The following is a 26,352-nucleotide window of genomic DNA, read 5'->3' as shown; positions in this document are numbered from 1 at the left end:
ATAGTGTTCCAGATTATCAAAGTGGGAGGGCTGAGAAGGAATGCACCTTCATGGAATATATATCAATCACTTTTGTTTTGCTGATGATGTTGTACCACTTATCTCTAGTGCAGATGAATTTCAGATATTAATAGGGCAAGTCTGAAAGTAGGTTTAAAAATTAATTAGAATAAAAGTAAAGTAATGTATGTTCATCCATTCAAAAAGAAAATAATAGAAGTTAACAAAGAAGTCACAGACCAGTTGAGACAGAGAGAGAGAGAAAGAGAGTTCAAATCAAAGCTTCCTCTGTGTCTCAAACAGAGCTTTTACACTCACTGTGTATTACCAGTACTACCTATACTTATAATGTGCAAACCATTTTGATCTGACCCTTCTTAAGGCTCTGATGTAATTGTTTCAACTTCTAAACATTCTGCCTAAAGGTCCATATGTGAGTGATGCTGTAATTAAATTTTGAGGTGGTTCCTTTGCCTGTTCAAATATTTGTGCATATTTTTGGTGTGTCAAGGAAAATTTTAATGTAATTTCATTCTGATCACCATCTCCTTAGATTTCTATTTTTAATTATAACTAACTATTCTTTGTTTGAGCTTCAGTTATCATTGTATCCACTCTATGGATGTAATAAAATTTGTCGGACCTGCCATACCTGAGTTTTACTCCAGCATTTAAAAAAAAAAAAAAGTGAGATGATCACTGTGTCAGCCTCAGCCCTTAGGCGTCACCGAATGTGGATACAGAGGGGCATGAGGTCAGCACTCTGCTCTCCCCAGTTGTTGTCAGTTTTTGTGACTGGTGCCACTACTCCTCATTCAAGTAGCACTTCAATTGGTCTCATAAGGGCCGAGTGCACCCTGCTTGCCAACAGCACTTGGCAGAATTGGATAGTGACCAATCCAAGTTCTAGCCAAGCTCAACAGCACTTAACTTTGGTGATCTGACAGGAACTGGTGTTACCACTGCGGCAAGGCTGTTGGAGTTCTAAATAACCAGTTCTTAACTTCATAATTGTGACTGTTCAAGAAGATTTTTAAATAGTTATCTTTACTTACTTGTTGTTTAAGAGAAGGTTTATTATGATTTATTTTTTTATTTGTTGCTTGGACTGATTCCTTGGGGTAGCAACAATTGAAAGTTTAGTCATGTCAATCTGTGACTAAAATTTAAAAAGACATATTTTCATATAACAGCCCCTTACATTCAGAGATATTTGGTGATTATTGGATTTTATTGGGTGTTATCATGTGAATTGTAAATAAATGTGTTTATTCAAAGAACAAATGAGGCAAGAATTGTGAATCCAGCCTTCCATGTGATTCTTTTCCAATCCTAACCTGAATCTTGGGGTTTCAGGAATTACTAGGAGAAACAGAAAAGAACTTGTACTTCAGGCAACAACTCTAATGAAAACAGTGGGGATATGTTGTTTTGCAAATGGATGGTAGATAGAACAATACCTTCTTTGCAGAATTTAAAGAGATAAGAAAAGACTGAAACAAAGAGCTTACGGAGAATGGGAGAATGAGATTATAAAACTTGCAACAGAAGCTTAGATGGGTATCACTGAAGACTGTGTTGCAACATAAAGTCAAGAGGAGCTTCTATTCAACAGGGGATATGAAATGGCTGATCATAAAAATGTCAATACTATGCTTTTACTCTAAATTTCGAGCCTGATGCTCTAATGGTAAGCATGCCTGGAAGGTCAAAGGCCATGGAACTGAATCCTGGTTAAGCCACAGAAATTTTCAGTCTGTCTTTAAGCTAGCCTTCACCTCTTAGTAATGTGATGTGTCACCTGGAATAAAACGTGATTCAGATTCCACATTAGGTTGCCTCTCCCCATTTGAATAAATGGGATAGGTAATGACATGCAAGTCAACAAAGTAGCATCCAATTAAAAGATTTGCATGTGGTCATTAAGCTACATGCAATTATTATTATTATTATTATTATTGTTGTTGTTGTTGTTGTTGTTGTTGTTATCATTATTATTATCGACACTGCTATTACAACACAAACTATGTCTGGAATCTTGTTCAATCATCCTAAGGATTTCTGTCACAGAAGAAACTAACAGGTGCAACAAAATAAAAATAAAAAATCTTGTGTAGATCATTATGTAACAAAAATAAAAACAGACTAATCTCTTTATGGAATGTCATGTAGTTACAACAAATAGCATAATCTATGTGTGACCAAGAGCAATCACCAACATGACCTTTTGTTTTGCTCACTTATCCAAAAACATAGGTAAATGTTTAACATGAAGCACAAATCTAGATTACAACTGAAGAAATTGCAGATCAGGTGAGAAAAATAGGGAATCCTTGAATTAGTGGTTACAGCAATGTTAACTTTTTATGTGTAAACTTTGTGGCTAATTAAAAGTTTGCCCGTAAATTCAAAGTTCATGGTATTATGTACTATTAAGTTTACAACACTCATATGATTGGCTGATGTGGTCCATCTCCAATTTCTTACCTGCACTAACTTCTTCCTCTCAGGGTAGCACTTGCAACCAATATCCTCAATTATTTCTTGGATACAAAGGGTGTTTTCAGCATGATACCTGGGGGAGCCCACAGCCAGCCATTGCCCCTGCATCTGCAGCTCAGTGCACTTCCTCTGAGGGTTTCACACATGACACCTGCACTAACTGTGGGGCTTCCGCTGCCCATATGTCAATAGGTACAGTCCTCATACAACAACACTTGAATGTACACATGTTTTCTTTTGAGTTTTTGATGAGACTGCATTCACTGTGGTTTACATGGCAAATAAGTCAGTGTTTCTTGTGTTGAATTATGCAAAACCATAATCATTGGTGGAATGTCAGCTTTCAGTCAAATGAAAATTTCCTGATGTGTGCACTCTCAGTGATTTTTTGATACATAGAGTAGCGAAGAAAAGTTAGAGAAAAGGAGGTTTAGTGAACCCAGTAGTCTAACTGGCAATTGATAAGATGAAGTATGATAGGCCTCTGCTGCACTCATGGTCTAGGAGTAGCATCTTTGACTCTTAATCAAACTGTGCTGGGTGGGTCCCAGATTTAAACATCACCACTGCTTAAATTTGAATACGAATAGTTAGCAATGGTGGCCAAAGACCTTTGGCATAAGAAGTCTCTCTCTCATTCTGATAACACACATGCAAAAAGGGCAGAGGAGTGGAAAGGGCTTCAGAGAATTCTCTTGCCTTTGGGTTGGGGAACTGTCCATAAAAGGTGGAAGAATCAGCAATGATCAACAGCTTGAGCATGCAGAGGGCAACTGAGACCACTGCATTGAAAACACTTAATGTGTATCCATAAGGCTCAATCTAGATATAATGGGAGTCATTGAAGTGAAATGGGAAGCAGACAAAGATTTCTGATAAGACAAGTATAGCGTAATATCAACAGCAGCAGAAAATGTATAAAAGGAGTAGGATTCATTATGAATAGGAACATAGGGCAAAGAGTGAATTACTGTGAACAGTTCAGTGATAGGGTTGTCCCCAACAACAACAGTTCAGGTATACATTCTGACATTGCAAGTAGAAGATGAAGAGTCAGAGAAATTATATGAGGATGTTGAATGAAGAATGTAGCATGTAAATGGAGAAGAAAATCTATTATCTGTGGGGTACTGGAATGCAATTGAAGTGGAAGGAGGAGAAGAACGGACTATGGAAGAATATGGGCTTGGTAGTAGGAATGAAAGAGGAAAAAGGCTGATTGAGTTCTGCAAAAAAATTTGAGCTAGTAAAAGAGAATACTCTCAGAAACTGGGAATAAAAACTTAGGTACAAGGAAAGTAATTGCAAAGAAACCATGTGTAACAGAAGAGATATTTCTGTTGATCAATGAAAGAAGGAAACACAAAAATTTTCAGGAAAATTCATGAATACAGAAATACAAGTCACTTAGGAATGAAGTAAATAGGAAGTTCAGGGAAGCTAAGGTGCAATGGCTGCAGGAAAAATGTGAAGTCAAAAAAGAAATGACTGTTGGAAGGACTAACTCAGCATACAGAAAAGTCAAAACAACCTATGATGGGTGGGGGGGGAGGAGGGGGGACGACTTGTCTAATGACATAATAGAAGAAGAAACAGGAGTTGATAGGGAAGAGATAGGGGAGCCATTATTATAACCAAAATTTAAAAGAGCTTTGGATGATTTAAAATCAAATAGGGCAGAAGGCACAGATAATATATCACTGGAATTTCTAAAATTATTGGAGGAAGTGGCAACAAAATGACTATCCACACTGGTGTGTAGAATGTGCAACATTGGCAATATACCATCAGATTTTCGCAAAAACATCATCCTCACAATTATGGAGACAGCAAGAACTGACAAGTATGAGCATTATTGTGCAATCAGTTTAAACAGCTCATGCATCCAAATTTCTGACAAAAATAATATACAGAACAATGGAAAAGAAAATTGAAGGTCTGTTAGATGATGACCAGTTTAGCTTTAGGAAAGATAAAGGTACAAGGGAGACAGTTCTGACATTGTGGTCGATAATGAAAGTAAGACTGAAGAAAAAGCAAGACACATTCATGGGATCTGTCAATTGGGATAATGTGTTTGACAACACAAAATGGTGCAAGATGTTCGAAATTCTGAGAAAAATAATGGTAAGCTATAGGCAAAGACAGGTAATATGGAAAACGTACAAGAGCCAAGAGACTGGAAGACCAAGCATGAAGCACTCAAATTAAAAACAGTATAAGACAGGAATGTAGTATTTCATCCCTACTGTCCAACTTCTTCATCAAAGAAGCAATTATGGAAATGAAACCAAGGGTCAAGAGTGATATTAAAATTCAAGGTGAAACAATATAAATAATAAGATTCCTCAGTGAAAGTAAAGAAGAATTACAGGACCTCTCAAGTGGAATAAACAGTCTAATGAGTACCCAATATGGATTAAGAGTAAATCAAAGAAAGACAAGAGTCATGAACAATAATGAACATTTTCAGAAATATGAACAGTGAGAAACTTAACATCAGAATTGGTTGGTTGGTGGATTTGGGGGATGGAACCAAACAGCGACGTCATTGACCCCATTGGGTTAGGGAAAGGGGAGGGGAGGGGGGGGGGGGGGGGTTGGAAGTCGGCTGTGCCCTTTCAAAGGAACCATCCCTCCATTTCCCTGAAGTAATTTAGGAAAACCATGGAAAACCTAAATCAGGATGGCTGGACATAGGTGCCACCTCACCCTGTCCAGAACTGGTGATCATGAAGAAGATGAAGTTAAGGAATTATGCAACCTAGGCAGCAAAATAACCCATGACGGATGGAGCAAGGAAGACATAAATAGTAGACTAGCACTGGTAAGAAGAGGATTCCTGACCAAGTGAAGTCTATTTGTATTAAACATGGGCCTCAATTTGAGGAAGAAAATTCTGAGAATGTACGTTTGGAGCACAGCACTGTGTGGTAGTGGAACTTGGACTGTGGAAAAACTGGAATAGTAGAGAATTGAAGCATTTGAGATATGGTGTAACAGCATAATGTTGAAAATTGGATGGACTGATAAGGTAAGAAATGAGGAGGTTCTCTGCAGAATTGGCAAGGAAAGGAATATTTACTGACTGATAAGAAGAAGGGACAGGATGATAGGATATGTGTTAAGACATCAGGGAATAAATTACATGGTACTAGAGGGAACTGTAGATGGTAAAAATTGTTTGGCACTTCAGACTTGTCACAGAGCTGTGCACTAACTCTAACTGAAACCATACAGAATAACGATAGTGCATCAACTGTCTAACTCAGATACTGTTGCTCAACATCTTTACTGCAGCTGGCTGTTACACTATGTGCATGATGGAGAAGTTGATACTGAAATGCTCTTTTCTCTAATGAAGCTTGGCTTCATTTGTCAGGGTACATAAATTAGCAGAACAATTGATGCCGGAGGTCCAAAAATCCTCATCAATTACATCAACAGCCTCTATGCGATGTGAAAACAAGAGTGTGGCATGCAATTAGTGCTAGATGAATTACTGGACCAATCTTTTTCCATAAAGCAATAGTTCCGATTGGTATGTGAACGATACACTGAATCCTTATTTTAGAAAACCATCATCTAGAGGAAAGACCTACACTTATTTCGTGCAGGACAATGCAAAACCACACTCCACCAATTCTTCTATGACAGTACTACAAAGTTTTTTTCATGATAAGATGCTGACTGGTCTCCTCATTCTCCAGATCTACATTCATGTGAACTTAGGGTTCCATACCTCGTTGGTAAAAATGGAATTCTTATAACATCACTTTGTTGTCCATTCGGCCATCTGTCCGTCTATCTGTCCAACTGTTAAAAACCCTTTTTCTCATGAATGGGAAGATGTACTACATTGAAATTTTTGTCATACACTGCCTTGGTGGTGTAAAAAATTTAAGCTTCTAAGTCAATGCTATCAAAAGATATGGCCATTTATGTTACATATTTTGATACTCGCAATCTCACTCATTGAAACCTATACAGTGCTTGCCATAGAACTATATTCATAAAATTTAGCAAGAAATAAAGTACAACCTCAGGAAAAAATCTGAAACTCATTTATTTATAATTATATCACATGAAAAAAAAATGTTTTTGTCACTGGTCATAGGACTGTCTGTCTGTCCATCTCTTATGATTCTTATGATCCCTTTCTCTCCAAAATGAGTACAGTAACAAGTTGAAATTTATGTCATATACTAAGGTGTCTAGTCCCCTGACGTTATAATAAACGTTAGCTTCTAACTCAATGCAATCAAAAGATTTTATGTCATATATTTTGATACAAACTCACTCATCAAAATGAATAGGGTGCTTCCTGTTGACCTAGAGTACAACCAAAGGAAAAATACAAAAATTGTTAATTTGTTGTATCACATGAAAAAAAATTGTTTGTTATTTGTTATCCCACAGCCTGTCTGTCCCTCCGACGTTCTGAAAGTATTGGAATCCCTGGGGCTGATATCCTGCCAGTATCACTTTCAGTGACAGGCAGAGATTGTCAAGATTCACAATTCCTGGAATGACTGAACTGTCTGCATACATAGTAATGAAGTTTGTATGAAACACTCATTGCGCAAGTCCTACTCGCAACTGTGCAATTTTTATCTTTGAGGAATATTGAAAGATATGGTATATATAAACAATCACACCCTGTTTTTTCAGTCTCTGACTTCCCTCTTTTATCACAGATTGAGTAGATGTATCAAGCTGAGATCTATGGTCCTTTGATGGTGTAAAAAAGTCAAACTTCTAAATAAATGCAGTCAAAAGGTATACAGCCATTTATGTCAGACATTTTGATAATCAAAAACACACTCATAAAAACCTATAGGGTATGACCCATTGGTCTAGTCACAAAATTTGAAAAGAATAAAGGTTTTACAGCACAAGTGAAGGGAATAATCCAAAACTGTTAATTTGTAATTATTATATAACACTTTTTTAACATCTGCCCCACCATCTGTTAAGGCCCCTCTTTCTCAGGATGGGTATATGTATAAAATTGAAATTTATGTCACATACTGACAAGGGAACCTCCCCATCGCACCCCCCTCAGATTTAGTTACAACTTGGCACAGTGGATAGGCCTTGATAAACTGAACACAGATCAATTGAGAAAACAGGAAGAAGTTGTGTGGAACTGTGAAAAAATAAGCAAAATATACAAACTGGTCATCAGTCTTAGCCACATAGGCAACATAAAGGAGAACATGAGCGTAGGAGCGCCATGGTCCCGTGGTAGAGTGAGCAGCTGCAGAAGGAGAGGTCCTTGGTTCAAGTCTTCCAACGAGTGAAAATTTTGCTTTCTTTATTTTTGCATAGTTATTATCTGTCCATTCGTTCATTGACGTCTCTATTCACTGTAATAAGTTTAGTGTCTGTGTTTTGCGACCGCATCGCAAAACCGTGCGATTAGTAGACGAAAGGACGTGCCTCTCCAATCGGAACCGAAAACATTTGATCGCAAGGTCATAGGTCAACTGATTCCTCCACAGGATAACACATCTGATAGATTCTATACGACACTGGTGACGGCATGTGCGTCATATGACAGGAATATGTTGTCGACCCACCTAACTTGTACACTTGGCGAATGGGTAAAAAGATTCTTCTACCTTGCCCGATTTAGGTTTTCTTGTGGATGTGATAATCACTCCCAGAAAAGTGATGAAAACATAAGAGTTTGTCACATAAACTGAAAATAAAAAATTAAAGTTTTCACTCGATGGAAGATTTAAACCAAGGACCTTCCGTTCCGCAGCTGCTCACATTACCACGAGACCACGGCGCTGCTGCAGTCCTATCGTCCTTAATGTTGCCTATCTTGCCATGAACTACTCAGTTTGTATATTTTGCTTATTTTTTCACAGTTCCACACAACTTCTTCCTGTTTTCTCAATTGATCTGTGTTCAGTTTTTCAAGGCCTATCCACTGTGCCAACTTATAACTAAATCTGAGAGGGGTGCGATGGGGAGGTTCCCTTGTGAGGTCTATATTTCTTTGGCGGTGTAAAAAAGTTAAAGTGTCTAAGTCAATGCAATCGAAAGATATGATCATTTATGCCACACAATTTGATACTCACAAATTCAGTCATTCAAATCTATAGGGTGCTTCCCATTGACATGGAATTTGGCAAAAAGTCAAGATTTACAGTATAAGTAGAGGGAAAAAAAATCAGAAAATTCTTAATCTGTAATCATATCACATGAAGATAATTTTTTTTTGTCATTTGTTATTCAACTTCAAGCTTGAAATTAAAACATTCTCAGAAGTACTGATAACCCTGGGACTGATATCTTGCCAGTATCAATGTCAATAACAGTCAAAAACTGTCAACATTCACAATTCTTGGAATGGATGAACTGTCTATATACACCATGTGATCAAAATTATCTGGACACCCCCCAAAACATATGCTTTTCATATTAGGTGCATTGTACTGCTACCTACTGCCTATTATCAGAGCAGAATGGGGTGCTCCGCGGAACTCACAGACTTCGAACGTGGTCAGGTGTTACTTGTGTCAACGTCTGTACACACTCCTAAATATCCCTGGGTCCACTGTTTCCAATGTGATAGTGAAGTGGAAATGTGAAGGGACATGTTCAGCACAAAAGCGTACAGGCTGACCTCGTCTGTATAACAACAGACACCGCCGACAGATGAGAGGGTCGTAATGTATACCGTATTTACTCGAATCTAAGCCGCACTTTTTTCCCGGTTTTTGTAATCCAAAAAACCGCCTGCAGCTTAGAATCGAGTGCAAAGTAAGCGGAAGTTCTGAAAAATGTTGGTAGGTGCCACCACAACTAACTTCTGGCGTGGAATATATGTAGCACTACACAGGCATGCTTTGCAGGCACAAAGACAAATACTGGTGCCAAAACCTCTGTGTCAGTAAATAAATTTAAAAAAAAAAGGTGGAAGACGAGCTTTTTCTCTCCGCCCCGAGTTGTGACCACTGCATTTTCATACATTAAAGTAAATACAAATTCCTTATTGTTCATCTTCGAATGTAGAAGCATTTCAATGTACTACAATAATCTGACTGGCAAGACTGTTTCGGATGTTTGTCAATATGGCCAACTCGACATTCTGAATTTTTTCCTACCTGTGAGAAGAGATGGTTGCTAATAGGAACTTTTATGAATTGTGAATCACATGCAGTATTCTCTTCACCATAAGAATAATACATGTTTGGTGCTATCTCATTTAAATCGTGTCTGCCTAATAAACTACGAAACTAGAGTGAGACAACAGCAAACGCGGAAAAATATACATATCATGTCATGTTTATATTCGTATTACTCTTATGCCTAATAGTGATACAGTCAGAAATGAAGCATAGCAATTGACTAGATTTTTAAATCTAAGATGACTCTAATTTCTGTGCAGAATGTAATGTACTAAAGAGGCGTCTGTAAAGATTTCCAAACTGAGAAAAATTTTCGCTAAACTCTCATTCAGAACATCTTCTATCATACACAGTCTATTATTTGGTTCTTGTTGATCATTATCAAAGAAAGCAGCAGTGTGAGTAACAACAAATAGCAGCCTCTTGCCACTGTTTCGCTAATGAGACGATTCCTCTCTCTTTTTTTTTTTTTTAATTATTGTAAGTGGCGGTAGCACGCACAAAAGCAAGCCATGCCGCGAGCAGCAACAGGCCATAAACACTCATTATCAGAATGTGACAAACAGTGCATGACACAGTACAGTAACGCATTTTCAGCTTAGAGTGACGTAAACACCTATAATGAAGAAAAATAAGCAATCGATTCAAACCAGATGAAGTACGTGAAAAAGGAAGGATACCCGTATAAATACGAATGGAGTGCCTGATGCATAGCAATGGCTACCTGGTAAAGCTTAACTGCTAAGCTCACGACTCGAACGAAACTACTGTAGCTGTATCATCATTCATTCGACCTAAATTGTGTCTCATATTACAATGGACCAACTTTGTTTCGATTTGGAGGTGCGGCCTAAAACTTTTCTCTCCCCTTGAATTTCGAGTCTCAAATTTCAGGTGTGGCTTAGATTCGAGTCTGGCTTAGATTCGAGTAAATACGGCAATAGGCAGACATCTATCCAAACTGCACCAGGATCCACCAAAAGTACTATGACAGTTAGGAGGGAGGTGAGAAAACTTGGATTTAATGGTCAAGCAGCTGCTCATAAGCCACACATCATACTGGTAAATGCCAAACGATGCCATGCTTGGTGTAAGGAGCCTAAATATTGGATGATTGAACAGTGGAAAAATGTTGTGTGGAGCAACGAATTATGGTACACAGTGTGGCGATCCAATGGCAGGGTGTGGGTATGGTGAATGCCTGGTGAACGTCATCTGCCTGCGTGTGTAATGACAACAGTAAAATTCAGATGTGCTGGTAAAAAATAGAAATAGAAGTTTATTGTCTCATAAAATACAATTTCAAGCCATTGACTTAAAGTACAGGAGATTCATCAAAACACAAAAACTGGTTTTTCCTTATAACACACAGTACTGAACAATTACGTAATTAAGCAATTAATAATTTTTCTTCAGAAGTAACAAACTTTTAAGATTAACAGTCCTAAGTACTTTCTCTATCCTGCTGAAATTTTCAAGTTGTCATTTATGAATTCCTCTACTGAATAGTAACATTTATGCACCAGTTTCTCATCTAAGGATTTTTTCAGCATACACATATAATGTGGAGTTTGAGCATAAAGTTTTAAACGGTGGGTGGGCAGCATAAAATTATTTTGATTTCTGGTGTTGTAGTCATGTTGAAAATGATTTGTTACAAATAAATCAGGGTTACTGTGTACAAAGATAATCAGCTCATATATGTATAGTGAGGGAACACTTAGTATACTCAGATTTTTTAGGAGTGGACAACATGATTTTCTTTGCCCTACATTGTGCATATTTCTAATGATGGTTTTAGTATTTGACTCCTATGGTTTGAGTTACCCCAAAACACAATTCCATACCTTATTACTGACTCAAAGTAGCTGTGATACACTACTTTTCTTATGCTCATACTGGTAGCATTGTACAATATTCTCATTGCATGTGCTAGGCTACTTAATTTATTTGCAAGGTACTGTATGTGTGACCCCCATGATAGATTTTCATCTAGTTGCATACCTAAGAATTTCACACAGCTAGCTTCCTGCAAATCCTGGTTTCTGTGACTGACCTGAAAATCATTTAATTTTGCTCGTTTTGTTTTAAATTGCATTATGGTGCGTTCGGATTTTTCATGAGGGGGGTTTACATTGCTTGTTGTTTTATGTGGCACTATCAGTGCACAGGCCTACAGTGACGTTTTAAACACCTTCTTGCTTCCCACAGTTGAAGACCAATTCGGGGATGGCGACTGTATCTTTCAACATTATCAAGAACCTGTTCATAATGCACAGCATGTGGCAGAGTGGTTACACAACAATAACACCCCTGTAATGGACTGGCCTGCACAGAGCACTGACTTGAATCCTATAGAACAACTTTGGATGTTTTGGAATGCCGACTTCATGCCAGGCCTCACCAACCCATGTTTATACCTCTCCTCAGTGCAGCACTCTGTGAAGAGTGGGCTGTCATTCCCCAAGAAAACTTCCAGCATCTCACTGAACTTCCTGCATCTCATGCTGTCATCAAGGCTAAGGGTGGACCAACATCATATTGAATTCCAGTATTACTGAGGGAGGGTTCCATGAAATTGTAAGTCATTTTGAGCCAGGTGTCCACATACTTTTGATCACATAGTGTACATAGTAATGAAGTTTGTGCAGAACCCTCAGTGCGTGAGTCCTACTCGCACCTGTCCAATTTTTATCTTTGATGAATATTGAAAGATAAGGTATACATAAACAATTACATTCAGTTTTTTTCAATCTCTGTCTTCCCTACAGTTTTTACCCTCTACATACATATATGAAACATATCCTTCATACTGCTATGGGTTTTATACACTGTCAACAGTTACCTATGATAATCTGAAGAGGAAAACTGCTGAGTTTATCACTAATGAATATATATAATTTGAAAGGGACATGACCGTCTGCAGTATGTTAAGAGACATGATATTCTGCTGCATGTTAGGGTCACTTTTTTGATAATATTTATTTTAAGTGTATACATGACAGTCAGTTTTGACTGGACCCCTGAAAGAATTTGACTTCAATAATCATATGGCATACATATGCCCTTTAACAACAAGAAAAATTCCCACAGGCTGCAGCAGATAAGTACAGGTGTTTACTTACATTCTTACTGCATCCTGGTAATTTACTGCATTTATCCCAGAAAACCGTGCTGCACCAGTGAATGAGCACGTTGAATAATTATAAGTCAATTTGAAGGTGAGAAGAGTAGGTGTCACTGATAGCCATGCAAATTCATTACCTCTGATTTCATCTAACTACTTAGGTAAGGTTATTACTTCAAAAATTAGCCTGGTCTTTAAAATGAAAAATACCTGTTTCAAATTGTCACTTTGGAATGAACAACAAGGAATTGTGAGATATTGTCTGACATTCATGGCCATTAATGGTTCAAGGAAATATAATGTGAAATACTTATATAACCTGCAAATCTCCTCTAACAAAGTTCATAACAGGGACAATGCACCCCTATAGGCACTATTCATCATACATTCACCAGATCCATACACTTCCTCATAATGTAACACTGTATAAGATGATTTGTTTACCACAGATTAAGCATTTACACTGCTCCATAAATTACCAATGATACATGCAGCACCACTGTCCCCTGTAACATATTTTTTGTTTCATGTTCGTAAGTTTATGTCCTGCAGCTTGCTCATGGAATTATGCTTAAACACTTCATTGTGAAAGGAAACAATGCTGCCATTACTTACAGATGCCAGTGAAAATGTTTTGTTCATCATGAAATGGCTATTTGCTCTACGTGCACTACACTTTACAAGGCACAGATGTTTTCAATGTTTATATCATAGTTTCAGTTTTTATCCTTGAAACTAATGGTCCACAACTATCTCAGATATCCCCATTCCTCACTACATGACCTACTCTTGAACATGAAATCTACAATTTGCCCAACATCACACAAATGAAATAAAACAATCAGTGGACATTGACAGTCATGCCTCTTTCACCCAAAATCTGCCCTTGTCCCAGAATCATTTCATCACAGCACCTCCACTTGTGTTGAAAATTAAGAATAACTGGAAAAATATGAAAATGGCAAGACAAACAGTTCACTATAAACTAGAAGTGTGCAGTCTTTATTGGAAAGTGGTATTCCCTCTTTCAAATGTGCATAAAAAAGATAGTGAAAGACAGTATATCAGGACCAAATATCTTTATGTCATGTTTGCATGTTCTGAGCTGAGGTAATGCATTCATATCTGTCATATGCCATATATTTTGTTGGTTCAGATTTCTTGTTCATGAACAATAAAAGATTCTTCATGGCTGAATTTCTTACAGGTTATGATATCCACAAAACAGACTGACCAGCAAGGTTTCCAGATTTGAGTCCTATAGAACATATCTGAGCCACAATGGTGATGAATTAACAACCAGACAGTTGCCACCAAAGTTTACAAACTCAGTTTATGAAATGGTATTGATTACCAACAGAACTTCTGTAAAATAGATCAGGGAGAATGCCACATTGCTACTCTACATATGTTGCAGCTTAAAGTAACTATATACCTAAGGTTTCTTTAACAGATATTATTTTCTGCTTATGTAACTTTGTAATGGCTGTCTATCTCCAGTTTCAGAAATACTCTAATTACACTTTCCACATTCTAAGTAAACATCACTTTCCATATTCTAAGTAAACATTTTTGAGATTTTAATATGCCAAATGTGTTGTGTGTTCTGTCAGACACATCTGACGGAACAGATACCACTGTTTTCTGATACAGTAGCCATAAATATCAATATTTTGAGGAAGGTATTGATGTCAGCTGCAACTGGACATCGAAATAATTCAGGCGGGAAAGCTGAAAATTTGTGCCATACTGGGACTTGAACCAGGACTTCCTGCTTTAGGTGAGCAAATACCTTAATCATTTTGACTATCCGAGCACACTTTCTGCCCAATCAAAATTCTCAACTTATTGCACACTAGGAAGCAGTGTCCATGTCCATTTACCTCATTTGTTTGCAGCAGTTTCTGTATTCCAACAAGAGGTATGGACCCTATCGTGCATCCGGTGTATATATATGGTATCTGTTCTGTCAGATATATTCAACGAACAGACACCACTGATTTTTGATACAGCAGCCATAAATATCAGTATTTTGATGGACATAATGATGTCATCTGCAATTGGGCATTGAAATAATATTCAACGGCAAAAGTTGAAAATTTGTGCCAGACTGGGACTAGAACTCAGATATGCCACTTTATGTGAGCAGTTGCCTTAACTGTCTCAGCTAACTGAGCGCACTTACCATCCAACAGGAAGTCCAGGTTTGAGTCCTGGACCAGCACAAATTTTCAGCTTATGCCTTTGAATTATTTCAGTGCCCAATTGTGGCTCAGGTCAGTATGTCCCTCAAAATATTGATATTTATGGCTGAAAAAAAAAACTGTGCTACCATTCTATTGGATTTATATATTTGGAAGCTTGACAGCTGTGATATCCTCAGTGCAGATGCACAACAGGATCCAAACTTCTTGCAGAAACAAAGAAAATGCTTTGATTGCATGAGTTAGTGTGTAATAAGTTGAGAATTTGGATCAGTTAGTTGATCTGTTAAAGTGACTACTCATGTAAAGCTGGAAATCCAAGTTTGATTCCATCTTGGGCACAAATTTTCAACTTTTGCCATAACATTATTTCAATCCCTAGGTGCAGCTCATATCAGTACCACCCTCGAAATACTTAAGGGCAAAAGTAACTTTCACATGCTGTGTCACTGCCATGTAACCTAGCTCAGTAAGACTTGGACCATACAAGGAAAGAACTTTTACAGACAAGTACAGAAGGTAACTCAAAGAAATATACAATGACACAAACAAAAATGACAGTTTTATTCAAAGATAATAATTACACAGAACATAGCACGATTTATGATGGTCCCCTAGACATAACAAAAGATTCGACATGGTTCTTAATAGAGTGCGTGAACATTATGGAAGACAATGCATGCTCTGTAATGTTCTCCCATTCTGGTCACAAGGTTAGCAAGGAGTTCACGTGGTAGGCTCACTCCATTCCTCCACCATCATGGTTGACAACAGTTGGATAGTTGGTGGTGCATGCTATGTGCTGCAATATGTCTCCCCAATGCATCCCACATGTACTCAATGGAATATCCTCTACTTCCAAGAGCTCCTTAGTCTATGCATTTTGACAGTCACACATTGTCATCCACAAAAATGAAGTCAGGGACGAACGCACAGCTGAAAAGATGCACATGGAGAAGGGCTACAATATCACAATAGCATTGATCAGTGAGTGTTCTGTGTTCAAAAATTTGAATTATATGTTCCCACCTCTTTAATAAGCAATGAACCACAGTCATGTACTCAGATAAAGCAAATGGGCATAGTTTTCTGAGCAGCCAAAAACATGACTGATGGATTCATTTTATGAGTGATATTACAATTCAGGTAGTGGCACAATGATAAAGGCCACAGGCCTACTTTGTACGTGCTATCAGGACATATACGCTGTGCTGACCTGTTCTCTGGCTGCATATTATTAGTGAATAAATCAAAGAAGCAATGGTTACAAACAACAATAAGACGTTGTATGACTTACTGTCATGGACAGTAAAATACAATACTATACTTCAGAAACTTATTCTAATTTCAAAAGATTGATGTGTTCATTATCTGTCACCCCATACTCTTCTGAGTCAATAGCTGTTTAATTGTAATAGGTTATATACATTCTAATTCAAATGAAAATTATTACCTTCAAATTCTTAAAAACTTCGGGAAACAGGGTGTGTCTGCAGGTTCCATGGATAGTTCTCTCATTGACAGCTACTTGACTATTGTCCAAGACTGTGACTAGTTCATTTACCATCAGAAAAGTCATATCTCATTGTTGGCTGGAGACCCCAAAGGCAAGTTCAGTTGGAAAGGTTCTTGTGTCCTTCACACACAATTGCATCTACACTTCACATAGTGTGAGAGTTGTATGTTTAAGTGTATGTGATAAATGTAAGTCGCTGAAATGGGTATGTGTAGTGTGGTGTTATGTTTGTGTTGGATGGTGATGTGAGAAGTGAGAGTGAGAAACCTGGTGCTGGTGCATAGCCTACTCCTCTCAAATACCACCAAGCGAGCTGCTGAGCTTAACATCTCCATCCAAAAGACAGATCACTATCAAAATAGTCACATGCCATAACTTCTTGGAATTTAATCCAGGACATTGCCACAAAGTCTGATGACAAGGGATTGTACACCACAACCCCTCCTTCCCTTTGCCATAAAGGTAAAGGGAAAGCAGCAAACAGCACATAACAGCACCAGGAGGTTACCCATCCAAGTACTGGACATGCCTGACATTGCTTAACTTCATTGATCTGGCAAGAACTGGTGTACTCAAGGAGGAAAAGCCATTGGCTTCAGTTATTGTCAAAATAATGTTTATAAAAAACCTATCAGTTATAACTCACACGACAGTGATGGTTTCTCTGAGAGGGGCTATACTATTATGTTCAAAGTAATTTTATAATTATCTGATTGTTTCTCCTTCTGTAATATCACAATTATTTGTGTTTCTATAATACCAAGAATGTTTACATTACAATTATATTCTCAGTTCATTTTTCTGAATGCAGTCATTTCACATATGTGTTCAATGGAAGAAAATATAGATGTTGTCTTTGGAAATTAATACAAATATTGATCCTGACAATGTGTCAACAGAATGTACCTTGAAAATTTCTGTGAAATAATATTTATTTGAATTTCAATAGTTTCTGTTCAATATTATCAGACACAAAGAAAGATGGAAACAAATAAAAGACATAAAATTGTTTGAATGCTTCAGCTCATTTTACTAATTGTTAAATTTCTAATTAAAGTCATGCCATAACTTAAAATAGAGATAAAGGGGTTCACTGTATCATGTAATAAAATTAAACATTTTCTTACTTACTTTGCAATTACAGGTACTACATTTGTCATGAGGATTCTGCCACTGGGTGCCTGATTCAAACAAATGTCCAGCATATGTACAGGGCTGTCCTGAACTGCCATTGTCACCTCTATCCAGTGGACAGGGATCATCTTCACAACGTGGACAACAGTCACCTGGTGCCAGGATGGGCTCACTGCACAGCAGAGGAGGGCACTCCATTGGCCAGCAGTCAATCTCTCCATACTAGAATAAGAAAACATAAAATGAAAACAGGCTTTTCACTGATATCTTAAAAACTAAAATGAGTACTTAGTCACGACGCCTATATCTTATGTCTTATAAATTGGTCCTACTCAAACACAAGTATCAGATGATATTCACAGTCACAAAACAAACTAAGAAAGAAGTGACAGTAGTTCCACCAGCAAAATGCAAAAGAGAGTTTGAGATCAAACTTCAGCAAAAATGCATAGAAATAAAAAGACTGGTAGAAAAATCACACAAGAGATAAAACCACTACACAACAAGCTATAATATGCCAAGGGCACAGGAAAGAACCTGTACAGGAAGCAAAAAAAAGAAAAAGAAAAAAGAAATGGCAGAGAAGTAAATAGCGCTTTTAAAAGAGAGGGCAGTTAACTACAAAATGAATTAACAGAAGTTTTATAAAATAGAGAAAGAGAGAGAGAGACTATTATTAGCAAAAAAGTATGAATGGAATAAATCAAACTAATTAAAAAGAAGAACAGACAAACCGACTGACTCATGATAAATTTTAAAAGTAAAGATTCAAATGAAAGAGGAAGAGAAAAGATGAAAGAAGATTAATAAAAAGAGGTACAATTACAAGGACAGGAAAGTAAGCATATGAATGAGCAATACACAGAGGCAATATGAAATACTTGCAAAAGCAATATATTGGAAGCAAGAAACAGTAAAGAGATTAGCATGAAGTGATTTAGTTGAGATAGGTCAAGTGTGGTGTGTTACAACTCTGCCCCAAAGGAAAAGGGCATTCAAGAGTGCCTGTAGTTTGCCTGCCAGTTATAAGCAAGTGTAAATTGTAGGCTACCTATCAGACAACCCTATTTTACACCACTTACAACATGTTCTGTCATGTGCACACAGCCTCTATCACTGATGTAATGAGTCATTTAAAAAGCTTAAATATGACACTTCAGGTGAAGCATCTGTTGATTATTAACATTTGCAATAAAATTTACTGGTAAACTGCATCTGTCTGAAAGTCACCTTTATATAGGAAACTTGATTTTTATTGAGTATATTTCATCGCTAAAATTACCACTGGACAAATGCTTCATTGTTTATTAACAAAACATGGTGGTGCATTGTCAGAGTATTGGACATAGATTTAGGACCTACATAATTATTGAAATTATTTAATACTCCATTTTCCATAAACTGCAACATTCAAAATGTAACTAACAGAGACTTGTTTACAACACTGCACTTCGCTCATGTACAGTATTACAGGAACACTAATTTGTTATGATACACACCAAACAGTTTCCTAAACTACATAGAAATGCAGCTGTCATTAGGTGGTAGGCCTATGGGTCAACATTTTTTGTGACCAACTACTTTTTGTTCTTAAAAAGATGAAATCTGATCCTTTCTTCATGATCCAACACTGTGTTTTGCAATGACTAGGGTCTGACATAAAGTATTTCATCATTCGTGAATAAAAATAAATGTCACAGTCCCTGCTGCCTGCAGGGTCCAGTTGACCTAGGATAACCTGTGTTAGTGAGTCATTTGGCTCCACAGATTTCTGAACAATAGCAACCCGAGGGGAATTTCAAATGTCTGGTTTGCGAGAAAAGTATGTAGGTACGTGAAGAGCTGCAGACAGATATGATACACTGCTTGGATAAAATGCTCCTCAATGGGCTACAACACATATAAACTTTACGTCATCACATTTTCACTCACAGTCACAAAAATTCATAATGATGATCACACATCACTAAAATACAAGGTACTTTAGAAATAAATCATTGTTTTCTGAAGTGCAAGAAAATTAAAAGTTAGCCCTTTTTGTAAGGATAAATAAATCATAATTAATATATAGAGAATGTCACTGAAACTAATCTGAGGTTTCTGTCAATTGTTTGCCTCACAGTGGCATAGGATAGTTCAACTCAAAACCAATACACCTATTCAGTAAGATGCATTCATGAATTTTCAGAAGTCAAGGTTTATTACTAGTTCACATCTAAACTCACAGTGTGCCTCTATTCTGCTTTACATTGGCACCTATGCTTGTTATGTGCACATTCAGTCATCAATAAATATGCCTAAATGCTCTCTTCTGTCACTAATGCTGCTGAGTCGGGAGGTCGGTTAAAGGGGCCAGTTATAACTTAGTTGTTGAGTATAACCTCCAACCATAATAATTCACAGGAACTATCCACTTCTATTTCGCTACAGGATAAACTACTACTAACAGCAACAAACACGCCACCACCGGTTGCATGCAATCTATCCTTTCTAAACACCGTCTGTGCCTTTGTAAATATTTCGGCAGAATTTATCTCTGGCTTCAGCCAGCTTTCTGTACCTGTAACGATTTCAGCTCTGGTGCTGCCTATCAGCGCTAGAAGTTCCGGTACTTTACCAATGCAGCTTCGACCGTTTACAATTACAATACTGATTGCTCCTTGGTCCCCGCTTGTCCTGACTTTTCCCCGCACCCTTTGAGGCTGCTGCCCTTTCTGTACTTGCCCGAGGCCACCTAACCTAAAAAACTGCCCAGTCTACACCACAAAACCCCTGCTACCTGCGTAGCTGCCTACTGTGTGTAGTGGCCTCCTGACCTATCCAACGGAACACGAAATCCCACTACCCTGTGGCGCAACTCGAGGAATCTGCAGCCCATACGGTCGCAGAACGGTCTCAGCCTCTGATTCAAACCCTCCACTCAGGTTTGTACCAAAGGTCCGCAGTCAGTCCTTCAATGAGTCTGTATGTGCTAACAGAAGGAAATATGGCTACAAACAGCAAACATGAACTCCATACAGACAAAAATGATACAGTAAAAGGAGAACGTATAAAAATTAATGATGAAACTGTGCAAACCATATTGAGTAAAATAAAAAGTTTGTCTGTGAGTGTGAGTGTGTCTTTGTGTGTGTGTTTGTGTGTGTGTGTGTGTGTGTGTGTGTGTGTGTGTGTGTGTTTGAGAGAGAGAGAGAGAGAGAGAGAGAGCTGTGGCAGTTGTTTCATAAGAAAACAGCTAGCTTCTTCATCTCCCAATACCTACTGCAACCTACATCCTTCTGAATCTGCTTAGTGTATTCTTCCCTTGGTCTCCCTCTACGATTTTTACCCTCCATGCTGCCCTCCAGTACTAAATTGGTGATCCATTGATGCCACACAACAAGTCCTACCAACCGATCCCTTCTTCTAGTCAAGTTGTGCCACAAATTTCTCTTCTCCCCAATTCTATTCAATACCCCCCCCCCCCCCCCCCCCCAATGAACCATGGACCTTGCCATTGGTGAGGAGGCTTGTGAGCCTCAGTGATACAGATAGCCATACCGTAAGTGCAACCACAACAGAGGGGTATCTGTTGAGAGGCCAGACAAATGTGTGGGTCCTGAAGAGGGGCAGCAGCCTTTTCAGTAGTTGCAGGGGCAACAGTCTGGATGATTGACTGCTCTGGCCTAGTAACACTAACCAAAACAGCCTTGCTGTGCTGGTACTACAAACAGCTGAAAGCAAGGGGAAACTACAGCCATAATTTTTCCCGAGGGCATACAGCTTTACTGTATGGTTAAATGATGATGGCGTCCTCTTGGGTAAAATATTCTGGAGGTAAAATAGTCCCCCATTTGGATCTCCTGGTGGGGACTACTCGAGAGGATGTCGTTATCAGGAGAAAGAAAACTGGTATTCTACGGATCGGAGTGTGGAATGTCAGATCCCTTAATAGGGCAGGTAGGTTAGAAAATTTAAAAAGGGAAATGGATAGCTTAAAGTTAGATATAGTGGGAATTAGTGAAGTTTGGTGGCAGGAGGAACAAGACTTCTGGTCATGTGAATACAGGGTTATAAATACATGCAGGGGTAGGTTTAATAATGAATAAAAAAAATTGGAGTGTGGTAAGCTACTGCAAACAGCATAGTGAATGCATTATTGTGGTCAAGATAGACATGAAGCCCAAGCCTACCACTGTAGTACAAGTTTATATGCCAACTAGCTGCACAGATGATGAAGATATTGATGAAATATATGATGAGATAAAAGAAATTATTGAGATTGTGAAAGGAGACGAAAATTTAATAGTCATGGGTGACTGCAATTCGGTAGTAGCGAAAGGGAGAAAAGGAAATGTAGTAGGTGAATATGGATTGGGGGGAAGAAATGAAAGAGGAAGCCACCTGGTAGAATTTTGCACAGAGCCCAAGATAACCATAGCTAACACTTGGTTCAAGAATCATAAAAGAAGGTTGTATACATGGAAGAAGCCTGGAGATACTGACAGGTTTCAGAAAGATTATATAACGGTAAGACAGAGATTTAGGAACCAGATTTCAAATTGTAAGACATTTCCAGGGGCAGATGTGGACTCTGACCACAATCTATTGGTTATGAACTGTAGATTAAAACTGAATAAACTGCAAAAAGGTGGAAATTTAAGAAGATGGAACCTGGATAAACTGACTAAACCAGAGGTTGTACAGAGTTTCAGGGAGAGCATAAGGGAACAGTTGACAGGAATGGGGAAAGAAAAACAGCTAAGCAGGGATGGCTAGAGGACAAATGTAAGGATGTAGGGGCTTATCTCACTAGGGGTAAGACAGATACTGCCTACAGGAAAGTTAAAGAGACCTTTGGAGAAAAGAGAACAACTTGTATGAATATCAAGAGCTCAGATGGAAACCCAGTTCCAAAAAAAGAAAGAAAAGTAGAAAGGTGGAAGGAGTATATAGAGGATCTATACAAAGGCGATGTACTTGAGGACAATACTATGGAAATGGAAGAGATGTAGATGAAGATGAAATGGGAGATATGATACTGCGTGAAGAGTTTGACAGAGCACTGAAAGAACTGAGTCGAAACAAGGCCCCGGGCATAGATAACATTCCATTAGAACTACTGACAGCCTTGGGAGAGCCAGTCCTGACAAAACTCTACCATCTGGTGAGCAAGATATATGAGACAGGTGAAATTCCCTCTGACTTCAAGAAGAATATAATACTTTCAATCCCAAAGAAAGCAGGTGTTTACAGATGAAAAAATTATCGAACTATCAGTTTAATAAGTCACGGCTGCAAAATACTAATGTGAATTCTTTACAGATGAATGGAAAAACTAGTAGAAACCAACCTCAGGGAAGATCAGTTTGGATTCTGTATAAATATTGGAACACGTGAGGCAATACTGACCATACGACTTATCTTAGAAGCTAGATCAAGGACAGGCAAACCTACGTTTCTAGCATTTGCAGACTTAGAGAAAGCTTTTGACAATGTTGACTGGAATACTCTCTTTCAAATTCTGAAGGTGGCTGGGGTAAAATACAGGGAGCGAAAGGCTATTTACAATTTGCACAGAAACCAGATGGAAGTTATAAGAGTCGAGGGGCATGAAAGGGAAGCAGTGGTTGGGGAGGTAGAGAGACAGTGTTGTAGCCTTTCCATGATGATATTCAATCTGTACATTGAGCAAGCAGTAAGGGAAACAAAAGAAAAAGTTGGAGTAGGAATTTAAATTCATGGAGAAGAAATAAAAACTTTGAGGTTCAGTAATAACATTGTAATTCTGTCAGAGACAGCAACGGACTTGGAAGAGCAGTTGAACGGAATGGACAGTGTCTTGAAAGGAGGATATATGATGAACATCAACAAAAGAAAAACAAGGATAATGGAATGTAGTCGAATTAAGTTGGGTGATGCTGAGGGAATTAGATTAGGAAATGAGACACTTAAAGTAGTAAAGGAGTTTTGCTATTTGGGGAGCAAAATAACTGATGAGGTCAAAGTAGAGAGGATATAAGATGTAGACTGGCAATGGCAAGGAAGGCATTTCTGAAGAAGAGAAATTTGTTAACATTGAGTATAGATTTAAGTGTCAGGAAGTCGTTTCTTAAAGTATTTGTATGGAGTGTAGCCATGTATGGAAGTGATACATGGAACTAGTTTGGACAAGAAGAGAATAGAAGCTTTTGAGATGTGGTGCTACAGAAGAATGCTGAAGATTAGATGGGTAGATCACATAACTAATGAGGTATTGAATAAAATAGGGGAGAGGAGGAGTTTGTGACACAACTTGACTAGAAGAAGGGATCGGTTGGTAGAACATGTTCTGAGGCATCAAGAGATCACCAATTTAGTACTGGAGGGCAGCGATAGGGTAAAAATCGTAGAGGGAGACCAAGAGATGAATACACTAAGCAGATTCAGAAGGATGTAGGTTGCAGTAGTTACTGGGAGATGAAGAAGCTTGCACAGGATAGAGTAGCATGGAGAGCTGCATCAAACCAGTCTCAGGACTGAAGACCACAACAACAACAACCTCCTCATTAGTTATGTGATCTACCCATCTAATCCTCAGAATTCTTCTGTAGCACCACATTTTGAAAGTTTCTATTCTTTTAGTGTCTAAACTATTTATCGTCCACGTCTCACTTCCATACATGGCTACACTCCACACAAATACTTTAAGAAACGACTTCCTGACACTTAAATCTATACTCAATGTTAACAAATTTCTCTTCTTCAGAAATGCCTTCCTTGCCATTGCCAGTCTACATTTTATATCCTCTCCACTTCAACCATCATCAGTTATTTTGCTCCCCAAATAGCAAAACTCATTTACTACATTAAGTGTCTCATTACCTAATCTAATTCCCTCAGCATCACCTGATTTAATTCGACTACATTCCATTATCTTCATTTTGCTTTTGTTGATGTTCATCTTATATCCTCCTATCTAGACACTTTCCATTCCCTTCAACTGCTCTTCAAGGCCCTTTGCTGTCTCTGACAGAATTACAATGTTATTACTGAACCTCAAAGTTTTTATTTCTTCGCCATGAATTTAAATTCCTACTCCAACTTTTTCTTTTGTTTCCCTTACTGCTTGCTCAATGTACAGATTGAATATCATCATGGATAGGCTACAACACTGTCTCTCTCCCTCCCCAACCACTGCTTCCCTTTCATGCCCTTTGACTCTTATAACTGCCATCTGGCAGCCTTTCACTCTCTGTGTTTTTTCAGAATTTGAAAGAGAGTATTCCAGTCAACATTGTCAAAAGCTTTCTCTAGGTCTACAAATGCTAGAAACATAGGTTTGCCTTTCCTTAATCTATCTTCTAAGATAAGTCTTAGGGTCAGTATTGCCTCACGTGTTCCATCATTTCTACGGAATCCAAACTGATCTTCCGTGAGGTCGCCTTCTACAAGTTTTTCCTTTGATCTGTAAAGAATTTGTGTTAGTATTTTGCAACTGTGACTTATTAAACTGATAGTTTGGTAATTTTCACATCTGTCAACACCTGCTTTCTTTGTGAGTGTAATTATTATATTCTTCTTGAAGTCAGAGGGTATTTCACCTGTCTCATACATCTTGCTCACCAGATGGTAAAGTTTTGTCAGGGCTGGCTCTCCCAAGGCTATCGGTAGTTCTAATGGAATGTTGTCTACTCCTGGGGCATTGCTTCAACTTAGGTCTTTCAGTGCTCTGTCAAACTCTTCATGCAGTATCATATCTCCCATTTCATCTTCATCTACATCCTCTTCCATTTCCATAATATTGTTCTGAAGTACATCACCCATGTATGGACTCTCTATAAACTCCTTCCACCTCTCTGCTTTCCCTTCTTTGCTTAGATGTAGATGTAGCTTACAATTAACAAAGTAGAACTAATTTTGTGTGCTATTTGTAAATACACATTTTATCATAACACACACTAGTTCTGACACAATCAGTGAAAAGGAATGTGGAAACAATAAGAGAAGAATTCTTATTTTGCACAAGCAACAACTGACTGCAGAATTTCAGACTTCTTTCATGTGAGTCAATCATAAACAAAAGAAAACTGGAAGTTGTCACACACATATTTTGTGTGTGTGAATTTCACAGATTTTAGACTTAGGTGATTTAGTGACACCTTCCACACTAGCACACTGAAGTGAACACTGCAGTCTCAACTTTCTGCACTCAAAACAGGAAAAATTGTGGAGCATAAAGGAAGTGTTTCTTCCACTTTAAGCAGCTAATAATGCACTTCCAAGCAATCCTCCTGCTTATTTTTAACAATGTAAACTGATACATAATTGCAGTTAATGCATAAAACACAATGGAAATGAAATGAGCATTTGGCGTCATTGACCGAGAGGCCCCTTGCGGGGCAGGTCCGGCAGCCTCGGTGCAGGTCTTATTACATTCGACGCCACATTGGGTGACCTGCACACCGGATGGGGATGAAATGATGATGAAGGTAACACAACACCCAGTCCCCGAGTGAAGAAAATCCCCAACCCAGCCGGGAATCAAACCCGGGCCCGTAAGACGGCGATCCATCATGCTGACCACTCAGCTATCGGGGCAGACATAAAACACAATATCAATGTAATAAAAGAAAACTGAGGTGCTATCCCATAAAGACTGCAGTAAAAATTAATTCAGGAGATCTTGAAACCTATGTTGGGAGTCACCTACAACAACAGAGCAATAAAAAACATGGTTCACAGCAAGTTGCTACAAAATCTTGG

At 38.2% G+C, this 26,352-nt stretch overlaps 1 protein-coding gene across 1 annotated transcript in view; it reads right to left on the bottom strand.

Annotated features, from left to right (window-relative positions):
• LOC126475099 (protein kinase C-binding protein NELL1-like) overlaps positions 1-26,352 on the bottom strand; it is a 980,737-nt gene that overhangs the window by 146,431 nt on the left and 807,954 nt on the right. The window contains exon 14 of the mRNA XM_050102677.1: positions 17,626-17,850. Within this exon, the coding sequence (XP_049958634.1) occupies positions 17,626-17,850 (225 nt within the window). The remainder of the gene's footprint in view (positions 1-17,625; positions 17,851-26,352) is intronic.

The sequence above is a fragment of the Schistocerca serialis genome, chromosome 4 (genome assembly GCF_023864345.2).
Source record: "Schistocerca serialis cubense isolate TAMUIC-IGC-003099 chromosome 4, iqSchSeri2.2, whole genome shotgun sequence".
NCBI classification, from domain to species: domain Eukaryota; kingdom Metazoa; phylum Arthropoda; class Insecta; order Orthoptera; family Acrididae; genus Schistocerca; species Schistocerca serialis.
This window is presented reverse-complemented; position numbering and strand designations above follow the sequence as displayed.